Source organism: Ursus americanus, chromosome 9 (genome assembly GCF_024610735.1).
Source record: "Ursus americanus isolate L20-20 chromosome 9, mUrsAme1.1.p, whole genome shotgun sequence".
Lineage (NCBI taxonomy): Eukaryota > Metazoa > Chordata > Mammalia > Carnivora > Ursidae > Ursus > Ursus americanus.
The window spans coordinates 4710894-4731122 of NC_142135.1; the positions used below are offsets into that span (position 1 = coordinate 4710894).

The window sequence follows — 20229 nt, forward strand, 5'->3', positions numbered from 1 at the left end:
TGTGACATGTTCCCAGCCCTCCAACAGCTCAGGAACCAGAGGGGAAAGCAGATAAACGAGTAGGCAGAAGCAGACAAGTGCTAGGGTAGAGGGAAGCTTGAGGCAGAAGAAAGCTCGGAGGAGGCTCCCCAGCCCAGCCTGGTTTGACTGTGGAAGGCTTCTTGGAGGAGGTGATGTTTGTCCTGATTTTACAGTGCATGTAGCAGTTGGCAAGGGAAGAAGTGAGGATGGAGTTCTCCACAGGGGTTCTAACATGTGAGGAGACACGGGGGCAGGACGTAGAGTGTGTTCACAGATGAGCACATGCTGTGAGCATGCCCACATCCAGTGAAACGTGATTTGACCAACTCAGAGTCTTGACCTGGAGAATGTGGGTCAGTCTGTCCATGATGGACATTGGAATGTTTATATATTTTTTTGCTTTAATTTAACATGCATATTCAAAATCGCATTAAAATGTTGTATCACTATATTGCTTTTTGCCCACTTGCATGTATTTATGAAAACAAATTTTAAAAATTCTTCTTGGGGGCCTTCAGTGCCATTGCCTGCCACCCCCAGAGCCACTTTCTGGGTCAGCCAGGACTTTCTGCGGCGCATGCCCAACCCTCCCAGCTGTGTGAGTTAGGAGACGGTGCTTCTGGAAGCCGTAGATGCTGCAGTTACCAGAAGCTTTATCCCAAACCCCAGGTCCCCATCCACTTAATAGGAGGAGACTTGTTCCTTTTTATGCTAGGGCTGATATCTTTGGGATCTCAACAACATAACCACAGAGTGTGTTGCTTTTTAAAATTGTACGTAAGAGGCTCGTTGACAATAAGATCCAGGGTAAGAAGTTTAAGGCCTCAGGAATGCTCGCTGCTTCCACATCAACCTTCTCTGCTTCCTGGTTTTCCCCCATTCAGGCAGCTCGGCTCTGTAAGCCTCCTAAGCTTGCACCGATTGAGGTCTTGGTCGCTCATGTGAATGCCTGGTAGTGATTTTGTTGTTCACAGTCCAAGTCAAAAGAAACAGGAGGGTTCTCAGAGTGATCTGAGCAAATATATGGCCACTTTCTATTTTCTGAAGAAATAAAAAAACCCTTAGAAACAACTTTTCCTGCATTTGGGGGCATATAAAATAGTCCCACATGCTTGGAGCAGTGGGCATGCATGGAGAGGAGCAGGAGGCAGGATACAGACTGTGGAGGACTTCATGGCCTTCACTGCCGGGCCCGAGGCCGGTCTCTGAGGCCCCCTGTGATGCGGTGAGCCCTGTGTGTCATCAGCAGCACTCCTGTGCTCTTGCTTTCCTCCCCAATGGGGAGCCTCCAGCCTCTTAGAAGAAAGGAAGGCAAGGGCACCAGAAATGCCTTAAGATGCCCTTTCCCTGTGATAACTATTTATGAGTTCAATAAATTCAACTCCCAGGCAGAGTTTGGGGGAAAATCAGTGATATAATACAAATAAGAATAGTTGCCTAACTCATGGTGTCCTGGGTCCATGCTTAATAAATGTTAGTGGTCCTTATGAGATCACCCTGCGGAGTCAGTTTTAGGGTTGCAGCTAGGAGATGGGTATAGAGAGAGCCCTTATCCACCCCTCTCCAGGCATGTTAGAGACAGGAGGGAAGAGAGCCTTGACCTGGGGCCCAGCTGACCCACTGCAGGGGACCCGGGGATGGTTAGTCATGCTGTCCTTTTTGGCCAAATGTTTCCTCTTATTTAAAATGCGAAGCATGGCAACAGATGACCCATTCCAGCGTTGATACTGTATACATTTATAAGTTAGAATGTGGTTTAGAAATAAAGATTTCCATAGTTAACTGGCATTGGAAAGGTAAGTTTGAGCTCAAGAGGGTCTTTAGTTGAAGGGAGGGACAGACAGAAACCAGAGAAGGGCTGAGTGCCCTACCACTGTGCTGTCCATGGTGCTGAAGGGAATCCCCTGGAATAGAAAACCACATGAAGGTTTTCATTGGCACCCCCCACTTCCTAATTACTTACAACTGCAGGAAGGTTCTTAAAGACACCGTTCCTTTCTTTGTGTGGCATTTGTTTCCAGCAAAATGAACAGGCTTTGCCTTCGTACAGAACTGGGTTAGGATCCCAGCTCAGCGACCTACAGGATAGATGACTTGAAGCAAGTGGTTTAGTCTGTCTGAGACCCTCTGTCCTTTTCTGTTTAAATGAGTAAAGCATATTTAACTCCCGAAGGGCTCCCATGGAAAGAAATGATGTCATTCTCCTTCCACGACCCACACTTACTCACATTACTTCCCTGGACGCTGTTGGACTGGCCCAGAATGTCTTACAGCCAAAATATTTTCTTGAGTCAGTATCACAGATTCTAGCTCACTTGCCCTTTTTTTTTCTTAATCTTGAGCCTTTCTCCTTTTGCTGACGGAGCATTAAAATCTTTTTCTCTTTTCTTGGGGCTATTTGCTAAAATTCTTAGCCCATTAAACTGTGAAGTGTTGTTGCTTTGGGAAAATGTTAGCATCACAATGGGCCATAAACACAGGAAAGGAGTCAGGCCTGGCTACCTTGCTGAAAAGAACGATTAGAGACTCAAATTCCAGGCTGGGCTGAATGCTCCCTCCTGGTTATCCTGCTTCCTCCTCCATACAATGTTGATTTCCCTTCAAAGGCAGAATTTAGTAACTGACAAAATGTGGACAATGATGGATTCAGTCATTCTGGCACTCAGGAAATGGCAATTAAAACCCGCCACTGAGGCTGGGTCCTAAGCTGGGCACTATGGATGCAAAAGTGTATCGATATTGGGGCACCTGTGTGGCTCAGTAGGGTAGGCAGCTGACTCTTGATTTCCACTCAAGTAATGATCTCAGGGTTGTGAGATCGAGCCCCACATGGGGCTCCCTGCTCAGCCAGGAGTCTGCTTGAGATTCCCTCTCCCTGCCCCTCTGCCTGGCCCCCTTCCTTGTTCGGTCTCTCTCAAACAAATAAATAAATAAGTCTTTTTAAAAAGTGTATCAATATTGTATCCAACATAGGATCTGACTCATTCTAGGTACTTGACAAACACTTGTTCAATTAACGGGTAAATGAACGAATGGATGGTTTTTACTTTTAAGATACTTACATAGAAGTCAGAGGGTGAGACAGGCACAATGGGAGAGCAAGGTGTTAAGATTAAAGAAGGTCTATACAAGGATGTGGAAGAGGACAGAGAGGAGCACAGGCAGAGGTGGATTTATGGAAGTGGAACGATTGGGCTGGTCTTATTTGATGGGTCAGTGTTTGGAAGGATGAAACATGGAGGGTTGGCGTGGTCCAGCTGGCAGTGGTTAGGGTTTGCTGGTGTGTGTGAGACAGCCTTGGGAGGAAGAGGGGAGCCAAGCTAAAACAGAAAGTGATAAGAAAATCTGCATTAACTATTTGAAAGATGCAAAAGGCTATGGATTCATTTGGCATTTATGTGTGTTTGGTTTATTTTCTGTCTTCTAATTCCACTGATGAAGTGGTAATAATATACTTGTAATGCTCCATGTTAAATAGTGTCTTCCCTTTGAAATAAGTCTTCACAAGATACCTGGGAGTTAGGTAGAATGTTTGCTTTCATTCTCATTGATGAGGGTCTTAAGGTACAGAGAGGTTACAGGACTTACCCAGGGTTACAGGACCAAGTGGACATTATCCTAAAACTGGACCTAAAGTCCCCTAACTGCCTGTTTGAAATCTTCCCACCTGTCCCTCTCACTGGTGCAGAGTGCTTGCAACCGGCACAACAAGGAACATGTTCGTCCTCTGTTCATTACACATTTTCCCTGTATTTGCCTTATTTCTGGACTTCCTGCCTTCCACCCCCCCTTCCCCCTGAATACAAATTAGATTTCCTAGCAGCCCCAAGCACCTTGTACTTCGCAGAATGAACCACCGCACATTTTCCTGAAGAAACACAATGTACCATCTGGGGCTTCAAAGAGAATTTCAGGGGGGGCCTAGTTACAGAGGCAGGGGTGAGGCAGAGGGGTGCCTGGCTCTTGGGAAGCATGGGCCACGGTGGGCCTGGAAGGATAAGGGCCAGCAACGGTGTTACTAGAGAGAGGTTTGGGGTCGGGTTGATCTCTTTTGTGAGACCGTCATGAGCCCCATCCCTCCCACCTCCCATGAATCCGATTCTCTTCAGAACTCAGCACAAGTGTTGGAAATGGGCATCTTTTGGTCTGGGAGCCCATATCGCTGCTAGAAACAAATGAACAGAAGCGTTGGTTGAACGAATATGTGACTGAGGTACTCATCCAGGCCAGAGTCCTACTGCACGAAAACGAATCGTGTTAGAAACATTACTTTTCTTAGAAGCCCAAATGTAAAGTTTTCTGATTGAAATGATGGTTAGAGGGTAAGCTGATTATTAATGAGATTTTTTTTCATGCTTAGAAACACAAACCATAATAAGCAACGTGTTGCCTAGCAATGTCAAGTTCCACCTGAGATCACATTGCTGTGCATTATCTCATTGGCTCTTCACACCAGCCTTCTAAAGCTCCTTTCATTTGTCATAGGAGTTAACTCATCCCAGGGATATTAAATACCTTGGACAAGATCAGCCACCGGTTTGTGTGAGACTTGGCTGAGTTCAGCTGACCTCATACAGGTGTGCGGTCTCTCACAGTGTGTTCTGGGCCGGGTTTATTTCAGAATTAGAACGGTAGCAATTTGCACATTATAGGTGTAACATTGTGGTGTGTGGGCCAGCATCCTAGTCAAACTCTAATATTGATGCGACAGAAATGTGTAAGCGTCCACGCACAATGCGGTCACTGAAGGTTGAACACCGCCCGCATCAGATCCGGTCAAGCTAGGATAAGCCCTTGTTTTCGGAGGCTGAGGATTTTGAAATTGTGGATAAAAGGGTGTGATTCAGTCTCAGCTCCCTTCTACAGGAAATGGCAAGCATTCTTCCCTTTTACGCTGCCCATTAAAGTCCAGGATGACAGGTGCAGGAGAACGGCCACGGCCCCAACGGCTAACTGGCACAGAGCCGGGCCGGGCTCTGTGTCAGAATGGTGCCCAGTGCTCATAACCTTTTTCAGGAGCACACTGCCTGCTGACGTGGCCGGCGCTGTGGTTACCTGCCCTTTATAAATGAAGAAACTAAAGCTCAAGGAACTTGTCCCTTTCGTGGGTCAACCGTGAATAGGTGTTGAAGACAGAACTGAGACCCACACTCTCTGAACCCCTGTGCTCGAAGGCAGTGGTTATAGCTCAGTCATTCTTGCCCTTCCCAACCCCTGGAGAAGTGGCCGGGGAAACATAGGTACTTGGCAAATTATTGGTAAATTGTTGGTGATTTGGGACCTGATTTGAAAAACAGGTGTGTAGTCAAATCTGGGATGCAGTCAGAATGGGGGCATGATGAGGTCTGGAGAAAGCTCAGTAACATTTGGAACTGTGGTCACATGGGAGGTACCATCTTGTTATAACCACATTTGGAGCCATGGTCAAGGCTGGGGCACAGTAAGCTTTGAAAGGTGCATGATGACCATTGGTGGCTGTGCACATGCAGGGTGGCCTGGGTGGGTGATGGGCCATCTCGGGGACCGTGAAGGGACATGCAGAATTCTGTGACAAGAGAGGCGTTGATGGATTGTGCAGTCAGGTTGGTGGGAGGGGCATAATTCCTTTTGTATACTGGCTCTCTCCTGCCCAGAACTGAACTCTTAATCTTATTTTTCCTCTCTCTAGGGGGACCGAGGTTCACCTGGGATCCCTGGCTCTCCTGGCAACCGTGGTGACCCAGGCATTGGAGTGGCTGGCCCTCCTGTGAGTCTTTATTCTTCCAAAACTTCCTCCCCCATCCCCTGGCCACACAGCCACTCCCTGCTGGCTCCCTGGGCCTGCCTGCAAGGACTCTCCCTTTCCAGCTAACCTAGGAGTGGGTCACTGGTCCTCAAGTCCGTCAGGGGTTGTAGACCTGTCCACTGGCTTTGTTCTAAAACTTGGTGTACTTCCTGTGGGAATAAGGCTTCTGGGGAAGCCAAGGCTTGTCTGATTGAAAGAGGAGAGAACAAAACTCATTAAAATTAAAAAAGAAAAAAATGACTCACCGGCCAAACTTTTGCAAATCTGAGGTATAGCCAGTGAAACCGAATTGTCCGAGAAAGGGGTGTGATGTGGGAGAAATAGCATGCTTTCATGTATTTGAGGCCAAATGAGTTCATTACCCCTCTGTCTCCCGTTAAGGATAGAGGTGAGGACATAAAGAGAATCAAGGAAGGTTTTAATACAGTCTCCAAAATGAAATCCATGACGTGGTCCTCCCATTGGATGTATGCTGAACAAGTCACATCAGTCTGATTGACGTGAGACCGCAGAGTCCCTAGAGGGTGGTGACTTCAGGGCTTATAAGTTTGCAAGGACCAGGGATGCCTGGGCCCTGTCCAAGTTGAGGATAGCTGTTATTTTCAACCAGACTCCACATGAATATCTCTAGAAATAGAAGGCACACTTCTTTCAAAGCCAGTGCATCTGGCTTTGAAATTTAGACAGTTCCTTCCATAGAGAATAGACATTTATTGGAAATTTTTCTCATCAAGAATAGGACTATCGTCTTCTATGTCTTCCACCCATTGCTTCTGATTCTTCCCAAAGAGCACACCTCCTGCTGCCTTTTACTGAATTACAGCCTTCAGAATTCAAGGCTAGTTTTCATTCCTGGTGACTTATCTTTGGATTTGGTCCCTCCTTTGCTAAAGACACATAGTACGTTAACTATGCACCTTAAAATTGTATTGGCTTTTTTCTTTTTTTTTCTTCCTTTTCTTCTTTTTTTTTAAGAGAGAGAGAGAGCAGGGGGAGGGGCAGAGGGAGAGAAAGAGAGAGAATCCTAAGCAGGCTCCACATCCAGCACGGAGCCCAACGCAGGGCTCAGTCCCACAACCCTGAGATCATGACCTGAGGCTGAATCAAGAGTCGGTCGATTAATCAACTGAGCTTTCCTAGGCACCCCTCTGGGGTCTCTTTTGTAAAGACACTAATTCCAGTCAGGAGGGTTCTGCTCTTATTACCTGGTTACCTCTGGAAGCCGCCATTTCCAAATACATCACCAGGGGGTTTGGGTTCAATGTAAGAATCCGGGGAGAGACACATTCAGTCTGTAGCACTATCTTACTATTATCTGGAAGAATCTCAAATACTCGGTCCTTTTCAAGTGCTATTACTAAGCCTCACAATATCCACACTACCCACATTAGCATTGCTGAACCCAGAAGTACGTCTAACTCTGCCCCTATTCAGTGTGACCCCAATATAAACCAGAGCAGCACGTGACCCCAGTCTCTCCTTGGTTTTGTGTTCAAGAAATGCAGACCACCGTCAAAAATAATTAAAGGAGCACCACTCTTTGTCTCTCAAATGCTTTGTAAGGAAATGGCAGTTTCTTCCCCACAATATCACTTGTCAAACAGAAACCCCCTTTCCTTCCCTCTGTGGTCCTCTGACATCCCAGCGCTGGTCTTGGGCACCTCACTCCATCCCTGAAATTCTCCAGGTTACCCCCACCCTGTCTCCCCACCCCTATCTTGTCTCATTTGCTTCCCGCCAGAAATGACCACCTCCCTTCTATCACGCCCCTGGCATTGGGACGCCTGTCTTCCCAAATGTCCCCAGAAACCATGGATGGAGCAGGTGTATGGAATCCCCTTGGGACTGTCTAGTGTTAATTTGTTTTTCTCAAAAGAAATTCTCAGGTAGCACAAACGCCACTATGTCATTACATCAGCTTTGTCTTTGGCTCTTTTCTTCAGTCTTTTGGTGGCTGGAAGGAACACTCTGGCCAAAGATGCAGTGAAGAAACATAGTAGTTCAGATGCTGTTATTGTTGAAATCCTCCTTCTTGTGGGGCCTAATCTGCTGGAGTGAGGACCCTGCAACCTGCAGGAATGACCCGCTAGAATAACTGCGGGCTTCAGAGGGGAGGGGGGTGGGGGAATGGGATAGGCTGGTGATGGGTAGTAAGGAGGGCACGTATTACATGGAACACTGGGTGTTATACGCAACTGATGAATCATCGAACTTTACATCAAAAACCAGGGATGTACTGTATGGTGACTAACGTAATATAATAAAAAAAAATTTTTTTTAAAAGAAAAAAAAAAGAAAAATTCCTGCAAGTGAAGCTGTGAGCTGCATGTAGGCCCCTCTCTCACTCAGCAGGTCTCTGTAGGTCCCCCTCTGTAAGTCTGTTCCCTAAGGACTCACCATGTCAAGCCCTTAATCAGAAAGCTGTGGGCAGAGGCGGACACTGTCGGCCCCCCTTCCCACTTCAGAGCTGCCTAAAACCAGCCATGAAATATGTTCGTGCCTAAGTGAGTCCACCTGAAAAGTAATTGGCTGGCTGCAACTGAGGGGCTGTAAATCAACTGTTTATTGTCTTTCCTCCACTTCAACTCATTACAAGCTTCCGTGGTGGATAAAACCTTACTGAATTTTCATAAGTCTTGTCTTTGGCCCCTTGCCTAGGCTCCTAATAGCCTGGGATTCTGCACAAAGGATGCAGGGGTGCCCTGAGAGTCAGAGGAGGTGAAGAAGGGGATGTGGGTTCCCCGGGGATGCCCCTGCCCCTTCATGGGAATGGGACTACGAGTGGTGCATGTCTGGCCAGGTGCTGGGAATAGAAGCATGCACCCCACCACCTGCTGGAGTCCTGTGAGAGCTACCCTACCACCAAGTAAAGGCTGGATTCTGCAGAAGCCTCTCCTGAGAACAGGATCCAAGGGCCAGGAGTTTATTTGGGAAATGCTCCAGAAACATGACTTAGGGGGTTGTGTTGTGGGGAAAGGAAGGGAAGCAAGGGAGGGTGTGTTCATGAGCAGGCTTCCACTGTGGACAATGAGGGCTCCCCTCCACTGACAGCCCGGGAGATGTGGGGCGCATGGCAGAGCTGTTCTCTGACGGGGGCGAGGCGGGGGTATATATGCCCACTCCTGTTGGCCAGGGGGTGAAGGCTGCTCCCTGCATGGGGATGCTGACTCCCAAGAGCTCCCAGTGTGTCCCACCCTCGGGCCAAGGGTCCCCCTGTGGCTACAGAAAACCCAGGACCCTGCCAGGTTGCTGTGTGTTCGGGGTATTTGGAGAGGGGTGCTGACGGTGTCTGCTACATCACTGTTTTCCCAGGAAACAGTCTGAGCGTCACAAGGCAGAGTGACTTGGCCAGACATAGCTAGTCCAGGGCCAGGGCCCGGACGCACATCACTTCCCACATCCTCCCAAGCCAGTTCTCTTTGCCTGTGCCACCATTCCCTGTGGCTTTGGCAGGATGAACAGGATTATTCATTTCCATTAAGGATGGATCAGCTTAGAAGTTACTCTTCACATCCTTCCTCTCATGGCATGGTGCTCCGAGGCCTTTGGCATCCAGGCGCAGTGCCGACCCCTGGAAGGGAGCCCTGGCTTTCCCTGCCAGCCTGTGTGCCTTCACTGGACGGGGCATGGATGGGGAAGCAGCGGCTGCGAGTGTTGGCCTCTGGCTTCAAGACATTAACACAAAATCCCTTTAAACTCCAGGTTGTCTCTGATCTTCCTTTAGCAAGGTGTTAAACGCTTAAAAAATGATCCAGCTTAGGCCTGAGGGCAGACCAAGTTGGCACTGAACCTCACTGAAGCCAGGAGCTCGAGGCCAGCAAGGGCAGGGTTCCCACTGACAGCCGGGCTCCCTGAGACTCGGGTCTTCCGGTTCTGTGAGCTTCTTCGTGGGCCAAGTACCAGCCTTTTCTGCAGCAGCAACAGGGGTGTTGGGAGGTTACAACACAATAATATTGGTAATAACACCAGGTCCCCTGTCTTTGACCTTCTGATGTGTCAAAATCCTCCCCTGCCTTTCCATCCCCTGTCTGGAGTCTCTTGTCCTGATGCCTCCCTTGGCAGAGGCAGAGAGCACGTAAGACAGGACTGTCTCGCTGTCAGACTGGGAGCCTGATGGAAGAAGCAGTGTGGAGCTGATTGTGTGCGATAAAATGTGTCAGGGTCCTAGCAGAGGTGTGTTTTGAACTCCCCATCCTCAAGGAAATAATTAGACTAGAAATAAAAGCCGCTTTGAAAGGTAAAGAATCCCAGTCTACACACCGGTTGGCCTGCAGGGGGCAGCAGAGAGCAGAGCATCTGCACCAGGAGGGTCCCTTTCTCCTTTTCATGTTACAAATGAGACAGAGAGGGGACACCACTTGCCTGAAGTGACACTTGGGACGTGGCAGAGCTAGGGTTGGGTCCCCCACATTCTGACGCGCTCCAGACAGGGCAGCGATAGTGATGAGGTCACACTCGGGAGTCTTCCTGAGCGAGCATCTTCTCCGTGCATCTGGGCTCCTGAGCTATGCGTGACCCAGGAGTCTAGCAACAATGTTCTCGGTTTCTTTATGGAAGTATAGTTGACACACAATGGCACATGTGTTTCAGGTTGTACAGTAGCAACTGGTTTTTGTGCATATGCTTTATCTGCCTGTTTGGTTCAGTTCCTTTGGTTATAAGAACCAGAGAGCCACTCAGGTCAGGACTTCCCAAGAAGTAGACTGGCCAGTTTCCCTTGAAAGGAGTATATGTGGCCCTGGGGCCACTTCCCTGGCCCTGCTTGGGGACACGAGGCATTTCTCAGTAGTTAGCATGAAGCTGATGCTCGGGGAACATGCAGGGCTTTGCTCACAGACATGCACTCCCATCCTGTTCTGTGCATAGAGTGAGGCCCCACGGGCAGCAGACGAAGGAGGTGGGGAGGGTATGGATACCATGTCACCCCATAGACCCCGGGCTCGGCATATGACCAGGAGCTGAGTACTCCACTCATGGTGTTTAGATTAAAGTCTTGGGATTTTTCTGTTGATGAAAAAGTTTTAAAATAAGTTTCCACTCTCACTTCTGGTTTGGAGCTCCCCTTTTAATCTCTGTTGCTAATATGAATTCCTGTGGCCTACTGAGCACTTCCAGTGGGCCAGGCTCTGGTTCTGGCCTCGCTCGGCCTCCCTCCTACCTCCCTCGGCCTCCCTCCTACCTCCCCCCTGGATTTTCACCCTGGTCTCCCTGCCTGGCCTTCTCCAGTAGCTTTCCCACACCAACCCAGAGCCAGGATCTGAGCTCATCTGTAACTTGGAGGCTTCCCCGAGGGGCCCTGCAGGCCCTTCTCACCCAGACAGACCTCAGCTGCCCTTGGAAACCCTGGCTACAGACAGCAGGCACTCCCCATGTCAGAGAAGGGAGCCTGTTCTTCCCTTCTCTGCCTGTGAAGACTCCCAGCCTCTTCCTCCAACTTCTCTCACCCGGCATCCTCTGGGTAAAACCTCCCCAAACTCAGGCGGATGCCAGCAGCTCTGGCATCTCTCAACGCAGACCCATTGGGTCCCCATTATCAAAGGGGTGGTTGTCCTTACGGGAGCATTGAGTGTAGGCAGGCTCCGTGACCACCTGCATCTTCCCCCAAGCCCAGCACAGAACCTGGCACATGGTAGCATTCAGATAAAAGACTATGGAGCAGAAAGTGCACCTTGGTGTCAGGTAGGTCAGCGGGGGGAGGAGTGAGAGATGACCAACCTTCGAAGGAGGGACACAGTGAAGTTAGCAGAGCAGCATGGCAGAGACGCGGGAGTGTCTAGCATATCCAGAACCCCTTGGGGCTTTCCGTTTTGTGAGTTTCCACTATCTGCAATTTTCAGCAAATGACACAAGTGTTGTGGTGCATGTGTGTGCGTGCATGTGTACCTGTATGTGTGTGTATAGCATGTTCACATGCACACACACACACACTATATATATGTACTTATATTTATCAAGGAAAATTTCAGATATACCAAAAGAATATTTTGGAAGCAGAGCCCAATGAACCCCATGCAGCCACACTTAGCTCCAGCAACCAGAATCCCTGCCCAAGCCCACTGCTCCCTGTTCATCCTCTATGGCCTTCCATCATTTTGAAGCAAAGCCCAGACATATATCATTTTACCTGTAAATAATTCCAGTATATTTCTAAAAGATAAGGACTTTTTAAATGTGGCCACAATTTCATTATTAAACTCCCCTAAGTAATTCCATAACATCATCAAGTATCCAGTCAATGGTCAGGTTTCTACTTATTCCATAAATGCTGTGCCTATGTAGTTCTCTTGTTTGACTCAAGACCTGAATACAGATAGTAATTGGCTGGTTTTCTTTCTTTTAGAGAGAGGGAGGAGGGAGAGTCAGAGGGAGAGAGAGAGAGAATTGTAAGCGGGCTCAACACCCAGCGCAGAGCATGACATGGGGCTCGATCTCACAGCCCTGACATCGCAACCTGAGCCGAAATCAAGAGTCAGATGCTTAACCGATTGAGCCACCCAGGTGCCCCTGTAATCTGGATTTTCCTTCCATTATTTTTTCTTTCCTTTTGCCATTTATTTATTGATGGAACTAGATTTAATTTTGGTCTCCTAGAGCTTCCCACAGTCTGGAATTTGCTAATTTAATAATTTAACACATTGCTTTGTCTCTGTGTTTCCTATACATCTGTAATTGGGCCTAGAGCCTTGATCAGATTCAGGCTTGATGCTTTTGGCAAGACATCACAGGGAGTGTGTTCTTCCATTAGGAAGCACGTGGTGTCTGGTGGTCTGTCTTGTTGTGATGTTCACACTCTTTGATGTCCAATGCTTAGATCAATTAGCACATCAAGGGTTGCAAATTGATGCCTTTCTTGTTCTACCAGTTCTTTTTTATGTATCTGCTGGAATACTTCTAGATGGAGGAAAGGTCCCTCAATTACAGTCGACATACCCAGTGGTACAATTCATATGGAAGGCAGGATACGAATGAATGTTCCGGTCTTTCCCTTCAGTTATTTTCAAATAATGACTTGATTCCTTTGAATCTCACAAAGATGATTAATTAGGTGTTCTGTTTTTCATCAATAATTTTGAACTCTTGGATTCAAAGACATCTCATGTGTTTCAGTGTAGTGTGGTTATGCTTCCCTTTGACGTGCAGAGTGTCAGCTGATGCCAGTAGGACCTCACCCCAGTTGACCCTGAGTACCTTTGACACAAGCCTAGCCGTCTTTGGCAGAGCCCTTGCTCTTTGGAATGACGAGGTGCCCTAGATTTGTGTACCTTTCTTGTCCAGAGCTGAAAGCAGTCATTTCTCCAAGGAGCTGTGTTTCCTTCTAGTGGGAAATGGTATCAAAGGCCAAGATCTGTGTGTTGGGGTAAAGTGGCTCTTTAGCAAACATATCAGAGAGCATAATCTTGAAAAAGAGGGTTGTGGTTGTTGCAAACTTGTTTAGGCTTCAGATTTAAGAATGCCATCATACAATCCCTCCTCCTCAACACTCTGATATTTTTTTTAAAAGATCATTAATTTATTTGAGAGAGAGAGCACTGGAGAGAACAAGAGCACAAGTGGGGAGGGGGTGGACAGGGGTGGAGGGAGAGGGAGAAGCAGACTCCCCGCCGAGCAGGGAGCCCAACACGGGGCTTGATCCCAGGACCCCGAGATCATGCCCTGAGCCGAAGGCAGATGCTTCACTGACTGAGTCACCCTGGTGCCCCAACACTTCGATATTTCTTTAAAGTGCACTGACAAAATAATTGTGGGGATGGGCCAGGCACCGAGGAGCCTGACTCTCTCCTTAGAGCGTCTTTCTTGACTTCTGATCACTCAAGACAAGGTGGCCGTCTAGCTTTTATTCCATTTGTGGAGACCAAAGCTCAGAGAGACGAAGTGACTCACTCAAGGTCCGACAGCTGATAACTGATGAAGCTAAGATTTGAAATGAGTGCCTTTTTTGACAACAGAATCCATCTTTCATACGTGGATTTTATATTAAAAGACGTACGGGAGGACTTTGGAGCTCGAGCGAATGACCAAGTTGAGTGCTGGAGGTAGATCATGGTGTTTCATCTGGAATCAAGCATGCCTCTGAAGTGACCTCGCAGCGTCCCCCTTGCCAGTCATCAGTTGCCCCCAGGTCCTTTGCTTGAGGCATGAGTGTGGTCTCAATGGGGAACGACTTTGAAAGGAGCAAACTTCAGCTGTGTGTGCATTGGTCCATGTGTACCTTTGACTTACACCTGGACGGAGCCCATGAGAAGTCATTCAGGGAAAGCGGCTCCTGAGTCAAATAGAGCCCAGGTGGAAGCAGGCCTCTAGTCTTACCTGTCTGACTTACCTGCTTGCCCTTTGGCCTCTGGAGACTTCCCCTCCTTTCTTCAAGTGCTCAGCTGTGCACTTCCCCTGTTTCATCAGGCCATTCTGAGACATAGTTAGTAGACGGGCGTTGCGGTTTCCTGGCTTGTCATACTGCAGAAACCTATGCATTGTGTGAGCTCTTTCTTTCTCTTGGGAATGTCTGGGGAAGTTCTCCTGGGCTCTGCTACAGGGAGACGCAGGGTATGCTTGACTGAACAGGAGGTGGGCTAACCCCACGGTCGAGTGACTCCCGGTATGGTTTGGGTAGGTCCTGGTCTCCTCTGGCCTTACTCTGATCATCAGTGAGAAGGGAGGGTGATTACACCCAATTCCAGAGTTCTCATGCTCTAAAATGTTAATTTTGACGGATTGCTCTATGCTGTCCTGACTGCCACAGGACACTGGGCTGGGCGCTGGAGAGACGGTGCGGAGCAAAGAGCTTCGTGCCCACCCAACCATGCACACGCAGTCATCCGGTGGGGAGGACACACGGCCGGGAAGTGATGACAGTCTTAGGCATTATGTCCTGGGTGGGGTGCATGGAGGTGTTAGGGGGCCACCTCTAATGAGCATCCTGGGAGGAGCCAGGGAAGGCTCTCGAAGGTGGGGGCATCTCAGCTGAGAACCAGAGTGTGACAAGAATGTGTCTGGGTGGAAGCAGAGCAGAATGGTCCGTGCAGAAGTGCAGCATAGGGAAGACTCAGGGCCAGGGAGCATTCCACTCATGGCAGGACCTGAAGCTATGCACGAATGCCTCATCGTCCATGGCCACATCTTAGATGCGGTATCTACAAGTCAGATTCTAAGCTGAGGGCTTAGAGAGCAGACCTCTCTGTGTGTGTGTGTGTGTGTGTGTGTGTGTGTGTGTGTGCGCGTGTGTGTGTGTGTGTGTGAGAGAGAGAGAGAGAGAGAAACACCCCCTTTTAGGAGTTGGGGGACACAATTGCGATATCAGCCGAAGCAGGCCATGCTGGGGAGTCTGGCCCCGAGTGTGCCCCCAGCCTGTCCCAAGCAGGAGGGAGGCACCTCCGGAAGATGCTGGGCTGCTGGGTCCCCCCCAGCAACAGAGCTACAAAATAGAGACAAGCTCAGGTGTCAGGAACCAAGTGGGTGCCAGGACAGGGTGGTACCTGTCCAGGGGCGGATGGAGAAAGTTCCAGGAAGACCTCCATGTGCGGAGTTCCTGGGTGGGGTGAGCAGGTGTGACTGTGGCTGGAAGGTCGGGAGCGTTAGCTACTCCTTCAAGGACAGTCAAAGACCTGGCTTAGAAATAAACGCGACAGCATGTTTAAAGAAATGTTTCATTCTAACTTGACTTATTTAATGTTTTGTTTGTTTGTTTCTCAGGGCCCTTCTGGACCACCAGGAGACAAAGGGCCCCCGGTACAGTATGAATAAATGAAGGCTGGGCTTCACTTTTGAAGTGGAGGGGCCAAACTCAAGTGCTTTCTGCAAATCCCGAACATTAAACAGTGCAGACTCTCGAGGATAGAACCATCGGCCTCTGGAATGAGAGAGTAGGAAGGGCAGGTCATGTGACCCAGCCTGCCCGTGCTATAGCTGTGCAGACTGAGATGGGCTTTGCTTTTTGGCATCTCCGCGTCACAGGAGGGTAGTGTGGTTTGATGACCTTAATTACCAGCTGAACAAATTTTGAACCCTGGCTTCACTACACCCAGCCTCATAGTCCTGATCAAGGGAGGGATCTCTCTTAGTCTGTAAAGGGGGCTGGTAAGACCCCTTGTGGAGGTCGGAGGGGCTACATGCTGGGAAGAGCAGGAGAGGTCTCGGGAAACCTTTGATCTTAGGAGTTAGCCACTGTTGACAATAAGCGTATTGTGTGAGTTCACCTGGAAAATGTGAATTTCTGTAACTCACCCCAGTGCAGGAGGAGCTGCAGATCAGCACCTATGAGGACATGTTTTATATGTAAAATTCTGTGCACTCGAGTGTTTTCCTGAACCGAGAAAATGGGTTTGTATAGATGAGGAACCGGAGGCCGAGAACAATTCATGGAGAGGCATCCGATTTCAGAGGGAGTTACTGTAGCCTGTAGTGTAGACGGGGGATGGGGCTCCTCCGGAGGGGTCATTGTGGAGGGGACATCCGGGCAGTCTCAGGCCGGGTTAGCTCCTGAGCGCCCATGTGGCACTGTTCCAGCCCCTGCCATCACAAGGTGCTGATACCCACCTGCACATCTACTTTAGGAAGATTCCTACAGGATGTGAGGTCCACAGCAAAAGATATGTGTGAGAGTTCCTGATACTGTCCAGAAGGTTTCAACAGAATGGGAATGATTTTCTAATCAAAAGTAACAAATGTCCTCTAAGTACTGGGCACTGTGCTGAGCCAGCCAGCCACCAACCAGACGTGGAGGGGTGAACCACGGCATGCTCACTGTAGGAGCTGACCCTTCCACCAGGGAAGGAGTCTGCACATGGAACCTGGGCAGGAGGGCTCACAGTGAAGGTGTTCCAGAACATTCTTTGTGCGTGTGTAACACGCCCACCTCCATAAGCATGGGAAAATGAGTAAGCACTGAGCAGAGAATCTTGGCACACACATTATTATATCAGATTCCTCATAGTAACAGGCCATTTGTACAATGAGAACCAACTATTGCCAAGGAAAGGGGAGGTCTAATTTTGCTTAAACTGTTGGCAAGCATCTTGCCTTCTTTTTTCTCAGGGATCGCGAGGCTTACCTGGATTCCCCGGCCCCCAGGGACCCGCTGGCCAGGATGTAAGTACAGAGCAATGGTACCCGCTCAGCTGAGGCTCTTCTAGACTACCCTGGAAGCCCACCTCCACTGTCTCCCAGCCTCCCTTGACCAGGAAACCCCCAGAGGAGCAGTCTTCACTCATCCGCACCCCCTCCCCAGGAACATTTTTAGATTTTTGCTCTGCTCTTGCTTGTGACCTATAATGTTGTATTGTCCAGTTTCCCTCCTTATGCTTTTGTATTACACTTTCAGAACCTTGTTAGCTCCCAGGTGTCCCAGACAACACCTCCCACTTTTTTGGTCAATTTCCTTACATTGCTAGTGGGTCATTTCTGCACCAGCGCCCTGGACTTGTTCTCCATGGCGTTGTTCCTGGCCCATCCCTGCAGTGGCTTGCTCCTTTCATGGGAAGCCCACAGACTTATCTGATGCTCGTTGAGAATTGCATCCCTCCTCACATGGTGACAAGGATAATCTCTTATCTCCATGCCTGGCTTCTGCCTCCATAGAGCTGAGCTCTGAGAAGATAGGGACCACGTGTCTTATGCATCTCGTGGTCCCTGGTGCCTGGCAGTGTGCAAGGTGCACGGATGCTGCTCACTGCACACTCGGACCCAGTGGATGGATGGCAGCGATGAGTTCCTATGAGGCGCAGCTGTCTAGTGCCATTAAGCAGTAGAACTTATTCTTAGACACGCAGGTCTCCATCTGTAGTTTCAGTTCACTAGAGGCAGGGACAATAAATCATCCTCCCTTTCCCTTCCTTGCTTCTCCTGCAGAGGGGAAAGTTACCCTCTAGAGCCTGTCTATTCTCATTTCCCCGTCCACTCTAAATGCAACATTCTCATAATCAGCCCTCCTTTCAAAGCTGGTCCTTCCACCTGTGTTTGGAGAAGAATGGTGGAAATTTAAAATAAGGGTGTGTATATGTGTGTGTGTGTGTGTATGTGTGTGTATGTGTTTGTGTATGTGTGTGTGTATATGGGTGTGTGTATGTGTGTGTGTGTGTGTGTGTGTGTGTATACACACAGGCACCTGCTCTGTGTGCATGCGTTGTTTTCAGTTTTGCATTTTGGGTTGGAGTTAAGGGAGGGGTGGCTTATTCTAAATATTTGCCACAGTGTAATATTTTCTGGGAAGACGAGTGTTCAGCTGAGTCTGGAAACCATGTGTTTTTATTGGTACCCGTCTTCACTGTTGGGTGATTTTTTTTCTACCCAATTACACTTGGCGGACATAGAGGTTGGGGGGCGTGGGATGATCTGCTTAGCACAGTTAACGTTTCCTGTTTCTCTTCTCCTAGGGTGTACCAGGGAATCCAGGAGAAAGAGGGCCTCCTGGCAAGCCAGTATGTCATCTCACTGTTCTGGATGAATATTAACTCTCAGTCAGGGCTCCGGCGAGAATAAAACACAGCTCAGATGGTCCGAGAGGCTGGAAGAGGGACTTCGTACAGAGCCGTGGGCAGGGGCTGATCTGAGATGCAGGGGGGCCCAGAGATAAGCCACCGTGGGAGGCCGACAGGACCATAACCTGTTTCCAGTGCAGAGTGAGAGCACGAGGGTGGGGAGGGGCTGCCAGGTAGGAGCTGTGTTTGTGAGTGCAAGGCCATTGCCAGAGAGCTGGGCCCGAGCAATGGAGCAGGGTCTCCCCAACTCCGGTTTCCTGATGGGGGGGGTCTCCTCGTCCACCTCAGCCAGAGCCCGCAGGCAGCGAGCCCCATGGCACGCTCCTGGGGTGCAGCCTCCCCACCATGGAACAGGACAGGGAAGGGTAGAGAGTGGGTCTGGGGGTGAGCAAATGGACCCCAGTGTATATCGCAAATTCCTAACTGGCCCATTTCCTGCCCCTGTCAAGGGATGTCCAGGGATGTCAGCATGGCCCGGTTGCCCCCTTCACAAGGTGGCAGAAACTCTTTGCTCTCCCGGTGGGAACGGTGGAAGCTGTGGGGTTGCAGGGAAATGGCTGGTCTTGAGCACTCACTCCTTGGTCGTCTAGCCTGAGGCTCCTGCCGGCTCCCCCAGGAGCAGGTTTAAGGCCCCCTGATGAAGTTGCTGTTGCCAGAGAAGCCCCGAGGCTTGACTAAGTGACCAGGCCACATGGGGGGGGGGGCTCTAGGGAAGGAACGGTGAGGATGAGCAGTCTGGGGGGCGGCAGTGCGGAGACGGGAGAAGCTGGTCCCCACTGAAGGACGTTGCCCAGGAGAGAAGGGACAGTGGCGTCAGGACTGGGGACTCGGAAGCCTCAGTGGGACCGACTATAAGTTTGGCTCTGTAACCAGGACACTCACCTGGCAGAAGCTTCACCTCCAGCTGGACCTGAGAGTAAGAGTCTCCTCTGCAAGCCTGGCCCGCTGCCCGACCCAGACAAGCACCCAAGGCAGACGCCCTGTGGCGCCAACCATCGCACCCTCATCCGGGTTGCTGGGCCCGGCGGAGCCCTGGGTGGGGACTCTGGTCTGTTGGGAAGGGTCCTGGAGGACCTACCTGTGGGCCGAGTGGAAGGTGACGTGAGAGGTTAGGGACAGCTCACTTACCCTCTTCCTTTCTGGAAGCCAGCTTGGCAGCAGACAGCAAGCCCTGTGCAAGGCCGCAGGGGGAGAGCGAGGTTCAGGCCAGAGGCTAAAGGGGGTTCAGATGACCTCTGCCAAATCTAGACCTTGACACCTCTCTGCAAAGAGAAGTCAGCACAGTCCACTGACAATGTGGACAACTGTGACTGTCCCACAGTGGGTCACCCACAGAATCCGGAAGAGGAGAGGGAGAGAGGGAGGAAGAAGAGTGGGAGAACGGAGGAGAGGAAGCAAGAGGGAGAGAGGGAGAAGGACGGAGGGAGAATAGGTCTGTTTCTTATCACCTCTAAATTCACTGAACGCACTGCCCGCAAACGGTCCCAAGTACAGCCCAGTAGCTATCAGGGTCTCTCTGCTCTTGCTGGTCAGATAAGTCATTTTTCAGGGGCCCCCAAGACACCCTCAGGTTCGTGATTCATGGGAAGGACTCACTGGAAGGACCCTCAGAACTCAGGAACACTGTTCTGCTCACGGTTATGTTTGGTTCTGGAGGGAGGATGCAGGTGGTGGCTGGCCCAGAAGATGCACGGGTGGAGCCCCTGGGAGACCAGACCCAGAGCTGCTAGTGTCCCCCACCCCGCTCCAGGGGAACTTGTGTAGACAGCACTTCACTCCCCAGCCGTTCCCCATGATCGAATGCTTGAGAGAGGAGGGGTAGGTGCTCGGGAAAAGCATGACGTGTTGCCAACGAGGGACGCTCACCCAAGCCTCATCAGACGGGGCGTCCGAGGGCTCAGAGGTGACCCTCCAGGAGCTGGCAGGGCCAGACATTCTCCAGAGTGAGCGGGT

At 49.9% G+C, this 20229-nt stretch overlaps 1 protein-coding gene across 1 annotated transcript in view; it reads left to right on the forward strand.

Moving 5' to 3' along the window:
• The window catches only part of COL22A1 (collagen type XXII alpha 1 chain), a 248728-nt gene that overhangs the window by 167350 nt on the left and 61149 nt on the right, over positions 1-20229 (forward strand). Inside the window, exons 40-43 of the mRNA XM_045812201.2 lie at positions 5690-5767; positions 15494-15529; positions 16835-16888; positions 18172-18216. Coding sequence (XP_045668157.2) covers positions 5690-5767; positions 15494-15529; positions 16835-16888; positions 18172-18216 — 213 coding nt within the window. The remainder of the gene's footprint in view (positions 1-5689; positions 5768-15493; positions 15530-16834; positions 16889-18171; positions 18217-20229) is intronic.